The sequence below is a fragment of the Choloepus didactylus genome, chromosome 14 (assembly GCF_015220235.1).
Source record: "Choloepus didactylus isolate mChoDid1 chromosome 14, mChoDid1.pri, whole genome shotgun sequence".
Classification (NCBI taxonomy): Eukaryota; Metazoa; Chordata; class Mammalia; order Pilosa; family Megalonychidae; genus Choloepus; species Choloepus didactylus.
This window is the reverse complement of record NC_051320.1, coordinates 73,675,726-73,682,292: the sequence shown is the minus strand read 5'-3', so window position 1 is coordinate 73,682,292 and position 6,567 is coordinate 73,675,726. Positions and strand designations below refer to the sequence as shown.

The following is a 6,567-nucleotide window of genomic DNA, read 5'->3' as shown; positions in this document are numbered from 1 at the left end:
TTTTTGGCCTAAAGAAAGTTGGTAACAAATAAGCATGTTGTTGTGTTTTTAATTTGTGCCAACTTGAAATCATTTGTTTTTCTCTTTAATTGAAATCATCTATCTCTAAAAAAATCAAACACCTGAAGAACAGGATAAAAGTAATTGTCATCTATTTATAGCAATATACAAATTAACTATTTCTCATTGTAACTGGGTTGGAATTCAAACTGAATTTTAAAACTTGAGCTGAAGTGGTAACACATCTTTAATTTTAATTAGTTTGTACCAGACTGAATATATTTTATATTCTTATCTGAAACAATATTTAAACCTTTAAGTTTCTCAAAGGGGTAAAAATCCAATGATCAAATTTAAAACTTTATTTACAAAACTTATCTTTGCTTTTAGAAAACAATTATTCAGTTCATGAGATAAACCAAAAAACAAACTTCATTGCAATAATCTTTCATAGAATCTTTCACAGAATCCTTAAGTGTTAAAGGAATATTTTAATGCAATATCATGTGCAAATTCTAGTAGCTAGAATGAAAGCAGACAAATAATCTTCAAAGGGAAAAAAAATACTTGAGGAAAACAGAAAAAGGCATAGCATGTGTAAAGCAGGAAATTTAAATATCAGTTTAGTTCCTCATTGCCAACATGGCATTTATATCCCAGATGAGATTTCGTAATTGATCCATAATTTGCTTCAGCTGTTGATTCTTCTGTTTGAGTTTCTGTAGAAACAAAGAATATATCAAATGTTTCATGAAATATAGATCATGAATTTAAAAGATTAAAATGTCAAAAGTTAGAACTCTAATGATCCAGACAGAAATTAAGCTAAATAGTCCCTTAAAACAAAGAATCTAAATACTTCTCTGGCCTCAAATATTCAGTGAAAAGTAAACTGAATTTTAACACAGCCCTCAGAGGGTTATGGCTCTGTCTCCCAACCCCCTTTGACCCTCCGCCTCCACTGACCATCAAAGAATACACATTCAACATTTAACTGTTATAAAACCTAAATCTATAAGTTTCACAAGAGGCAGAGTAACATGATGGTCAAGAGAACAATTTCTAGAGATGGATTATCCAGGTTTATACTCTCCTTCACCAATTAAATAAATATATGACCTTGGCTAAATTACTTAACCTCTCTATGCCTCAGTTTCCACATCAGAAAAACGGGGATAATAACTGAACCTACCTCATGGTTATGTTATGAAAATTAAATTATTTGATATAGTTTTAGAACAGTGCCTGGCATAGAGCAAGCATTTAACAAATGTTACTTATAAGTATAGAACATACACTTTCAATATAGAAAATAAGGCATAAAAATAAAATGCCTGATGCAGTTGTTCTTTCAAAAATGTGGCAGAAGTTACTGTTTACCCATAGCAAAAGTGTGAACTGCTTCTAATTCTAAAAACTGGAGACGAAATGTCTTTACAACTAAGATTTGCTGAATGCCATGAACACATAGGGTGCATGTCTCTATTTCTATAGCAATCTGGTTTTCTACTAGAGCATGATTTATAACCTTTTTTAAAAGTGTCCTTTCTTCAAATGCTATGTGGCAAAAGTCTGCTTAAGTAAAGCAAAATAAACATAGAGAACTTCTGATTAAAGTATTTACTAATTATTCAACAAACACATCAGAAAATAGAAAAGAAATTTACAGACCTTAATATTCTTTAATAATATTAACTCAATTTAACTCATACTTAAAAAGAGAACTAGTACAACAAAGACAGATAAAACAAATGACTGTACAGTACACAAGGCTCAAATCTAAAGTTCACTCTAACGGTATTTAGGGAAAAGATACAATTATTATTCAGTTACTCAGCTCTCCCTGTTCAGGTTTCAGATGACCCATTTTCTGAGTTATGCCTTCATAAGTATGTGACAGTGAAGAAGCAGTTGTGCATATTACCTAATAAAATGGACTAACTGGATGAGATGATGAAAGACTGGAAGACCAGCACGATGTCTATAAAGTCTTTTTGATCCTGAAGACCAAGCCACTGACACATCTGTCAGCAATTCAGTGTACCACCAAACAGCCAGGAATATAAAAGAAAATGTGCTATATTGGGAGGTTGGAAATCAGAGTTCCAGTTCTAATTTTGCCTCTCTAACTTGCCATTTGATCTTAGACAAACTCCTTACCTTCAGTTTCCTTGACTACGAGATGGGATTATATAATTGTAAAGACTACTTTCTGTACATCCATACAATAAGTTGACAATCCATTCACACAGACACCTGTGACTGAAAATTTGTAAGTTTACTTTAGTGAATGAACTCAAGGCTTCAGAACAGTTGGCTGCTCTTTATCACTGCTAAAGTCGATAGCCCACAACTGAGAGGTCACTGCTCTAGGGGTGAAAATCTTCAGCTATCATGCTTCCCCTCTTAATTCTAATCTTCCAGGAGGGCTGTGGAGAAGAACTATTGGGAAGGAATAAAGGAAGAGAAAGAAAGTTAGTTGATTTTTTTTTAAAACAACCTTATTTTGAAGTTGCAGGGGTTGAATATGATCACTTTCAAAACTCTCAGGACTTCTCTTTGGACTGGAATTCTGAGCCTATAATCACAATTTCATTCCATAAATATTTATTGAAGGTAAAATATGTGCCAGGCCTGGGCTACATATTATAAGGGGAAAAACAAAAAAGAATAAGAAACAATCCCTGACTTGAAGAAATTCAACATCAAGTAGGAGAAAGACAGTGTGACTAGAATACATCATGGTAAGGCAGACAACAGAGGAAAAATACAAGATGCTGTAGAACTGCAGAGGATGAGAGATTGCCTCTGACTGGCAAGATCAGGCAACAGGGAAAAGAGTTTTGTTTTGGGTATTAAAAAGTTGGTGGTGAGCAAATAGTGGAAGGAGGATAAATTTGGACTTGGTAGTTAGTAATGGGGGCCACCCATTAAAGGTCTTGAGGAAGAAATGTGATTTAAACTGCAATGAAGAAAGTTAACTGGGCAAGTGCATGAGATGGATACTCTTAAGTATCTTCAATGGTGACAAACCTGTAACCATGAAAAAGAAGAAAAGAGATTTGGAAACAGCTGAAAGCCATTCAAAGACCAAATATGCGGAACAAGCTCAGTGATCATATTTTCAGTAAAAATAATGCATAACCAGAAGTAATGAAATCATATTCTTGGGTGATTTAAAATAGACTTAAAAATCAATATCAAAAGGGGTTGCAGATTCATAGACTCAGAAACTCGAGTACAGGTTACCAGGGGCCAGGGTGTGGGTAGGGAATAGGGAGTTAATGCCTAATTGGTACTTCCCTTTGGGGTGATGGAAAAGTTTTGGTAAAGGATGGTAGTGATGGCAACACAACACTGTGGATGTAACTAACAGCACTGATTTATATGTTTGAATGTGGTTAAAAGGGGAAATTTTAGTTTGTACATATGTTACCAGAATAAAAATTTTTTTAAAACTGTAGGACTGTACAGTACAAGCAATAAAGCCTAATGTAAACTGTGGATTATAGTTAACATTATAATAATATTGTTTCATTGACTGTAATAAGGGCAGCACACAAAAGCAAAATATTAGTAAGAAAAACTGTGCGTGGTGGGTGGAAGGGAGGGGATGATACGGGAACTGTTTCTTCTGCATGATTTTTCTGTAAACCTACAACTTCTCTAAAAACAAAAACAAAACAAAACAAAAACACCACCAGGGACTGCAGATGACTCCACCTATAGCTGCATCACTAGAAGAAATGTATAGACTACTCATCTTGAATTTCTGATATACCTGCTTTTAAAAAATGAGCCTGATTATTAAAAAATAAAATTAAGAGAATCAAAAAACTGTGAAATATTTTCAAGGAATTATTCTACTCTAGGCAACAGTAAAATAATTTTTAAAACTATATAAGGAACTGATATAGTTTTTTCTTAAAGTAAGATGCCACAAAGTTTTAAATTATAAAGAAAAAAAATTAGCATACAAGTAAAATACCTGGAACCAAAACATGTCATGAAGCTATCAACAGCAAGGCTGGCAGTTATATTTCAGTAGTTAGATTGTAAATAAATTTTTATGACATGATATAGGATTTAATATATACAATCTTGCCACTGATTGATTTTAACAGAGGTTGACAGCTGCTATTTTCAAAATCCATCAGCTGTGCCTAATTTGTTACATTAACAGGTGAATGTGTAAGTAGAGTAGATACATAAAAAATTCATTTATGCTGAGTCATATCATGTAATTTAATATTCATATAAATGCTGTGACACTTGATCAAAATGCTTTAGTTTCTAAATGCATGGCCTCAATTATGTCAACCATGTAAAAATTACCTACTTATTCTTTCAATTTCACTTTACCAGCAACACAATCGCTTAAGCAAAATAAAGTTCATCTTGATATCCCTAAAGTGTATATACACTGTTTGACAAGACAGACCATAAAGACTAAATGATAAACCCACTGTCAATATATTGTGCTGTACAATTTTGAGTACACAACGATACAGTAATATTTTGAAACTGAGCAAGGGTCAACCAAGGAGTACATAAAACTACCTACTTTATGTAGCTCATTTAGAATAAAAAGGAAGAAAATATACACTGTAATAGAATTCTGAATATTAATCAACATGCCAAGAATATAATTTTATTACTGAATACACAGATCCATAAAGCAACTTAATCATTTCATACAAGCAAATAGCAATGTATTAAAAATGTAGTCCAAAATTTTTGTTTTTGTCAATAGCAACCAAACCATGAAATGGGTATATGAAACCTGTGCTGCTTTGTTTCCATTAGAGTATTATACTCTCAAAGAAGGAACCTATCCATCCCCCTGAAACTGCATGATGACAGAGAAAGTATCTGGAAACTCCTGCACTTAGTTAATATTATAATAATATTGTTTCATTGACTATAAAAAGCACAGAGCAGGCACTGAAATAAATGAATATGTGAATATTCAAATGAAAAATAACAAAAAGCCAAATTAAAAGGCTTCTCCCAAACAAAGGAGAACAGGAAAAACAAACATGCAAATAAAATCCTTGACAATCATTTCAAAGCTTGTCGTTTTCATTTGTTTGTTTGCTTTTGGTTAAAAAACAAAGACATGGCTATTATTAAAAATTACTCATTTTCATATTCTATACCATAATAGGTTAAAAATATTTTGAATCTGTTAGTGTTATGAACTAAGATTGCTGTGAACCTTAAAACCTTAAAACATATCTCTATTACTTGGAACAAAATAGCAAAACTATTTGCTTAACAGGAGAGAGCAATGATTAAAATAATAAATAAAGGGAAGAGAAATTTTTGTTTATGAATGCAGAATATTTATAAATAGTTAACCAATTAAATCAAATCAATGAATTTAAACTTTTTAGGCTTCAATAGCGTCCATGTGATTAAGTAATGAGGACATTTTATCACCTGTTGATGGATATTTAAGTAAACATTTTTCATAGAACACTCTCAGGTGTGTGCACCATTAAAGCAGAAAAATGTATCAATAGTTTATAAGAATACTCATAAAAAAATTAAAAGAGGGAAATGATAGGTTGTACATGAGATGCTAGAATAAAAATTTTTTTAAAAATCCATGGAACTATAAAACACAAACAGTGAATCTTAAGCTAAACTAGGTACTATAGTTAATAGTACTATTATAAAACTGTGCTTTCATAAATTGTAACAAATGTACAACACCAAGACAAGGTGTTAACATGGTGATATATAAGAATCCGGTATTTTATGTATGATTGTTCTGTAAACTCACAACTTCTCTCATAAGAAAATAAAAAAAAATTTTTTTTAAATTCCCACCAAGTATTTTAATCTTATATTTCAGAAGGGCAGTACAGAGTTGAAAGAAGCTGGAGGAAAAGAATACATAAAATACATCCCCAGCATTAACTATATGTAAGTTTATTTTGTTACCAGTCTGAAAATGTTACATTTAATTTATATTTGGAATATTTTATTTAAGGAATGAGTTAAAAACACTTTTGGGTCAAAAAAACTCACATTGCTTGCTTTTCAGATGTTAACTTTATTCTCTCCTGCCTTTTCTTGTTGTCTTGTTGGTATGTGGTTGTGGTGGTCAGATTTCATTTTGAGTTAACCAAATCTTAGCTCTCTCCCCTCTCTTAACTTTGCTCAATTCTCCACTCTTTTCTCAAAATACAGGAAATACAGGAAGATGATTTCCCACATAGGAAGTAAATGAGAAATATGAGGCCATCAAATGAGTACAGCTACTCAAGCCAAGTTACTTTCCCACTACTCTAAATGCTCTTTTAAAAAATAATTTCCATGGAAATAAAAAGCCTAGCTTAAAACCTGGTTAATTTAAAACATCTGAACTAATTATATCTTCTTTGTAATACCTTCAGTTAAATAACATGTTAACTAAAGCACGTTTTACCCCAAAGTTAAAATGTAGTTGAAACGGCAATTCAAGAGCTCCAAGTGGGTTAATGAAAGGAATAGTTCTTAAATGTTTGAAATAAAATGCTGATGGTTTACAATGTATTCCAAGTCATGGAAGCAAAACAC

General features: G+C 32.1%; 1 protein-coding gene across 1 annotated transcript in view; it reads right to left on the bottom strand.

Moving 5' to 3' along the window:
• Positions 1–471: 471 nt before the first annotated feature.
• Positions 472–6,567, bottom strand: part of MED30 (mediator complex subunit 30) — a 44,774-nt gene continuing 38,678 nt past the window's right edge. The window contains exon 4 of the mRNA XM_037803253.1: positions 472–719. Coding sequence (XP_037659181.1) covers positions 624–719 — 96 coding nt within the window. The 3' untranslated portion in view covers positions 472–623. The remainder of the gene's footprint in view (positions 720–6,567) is intronic.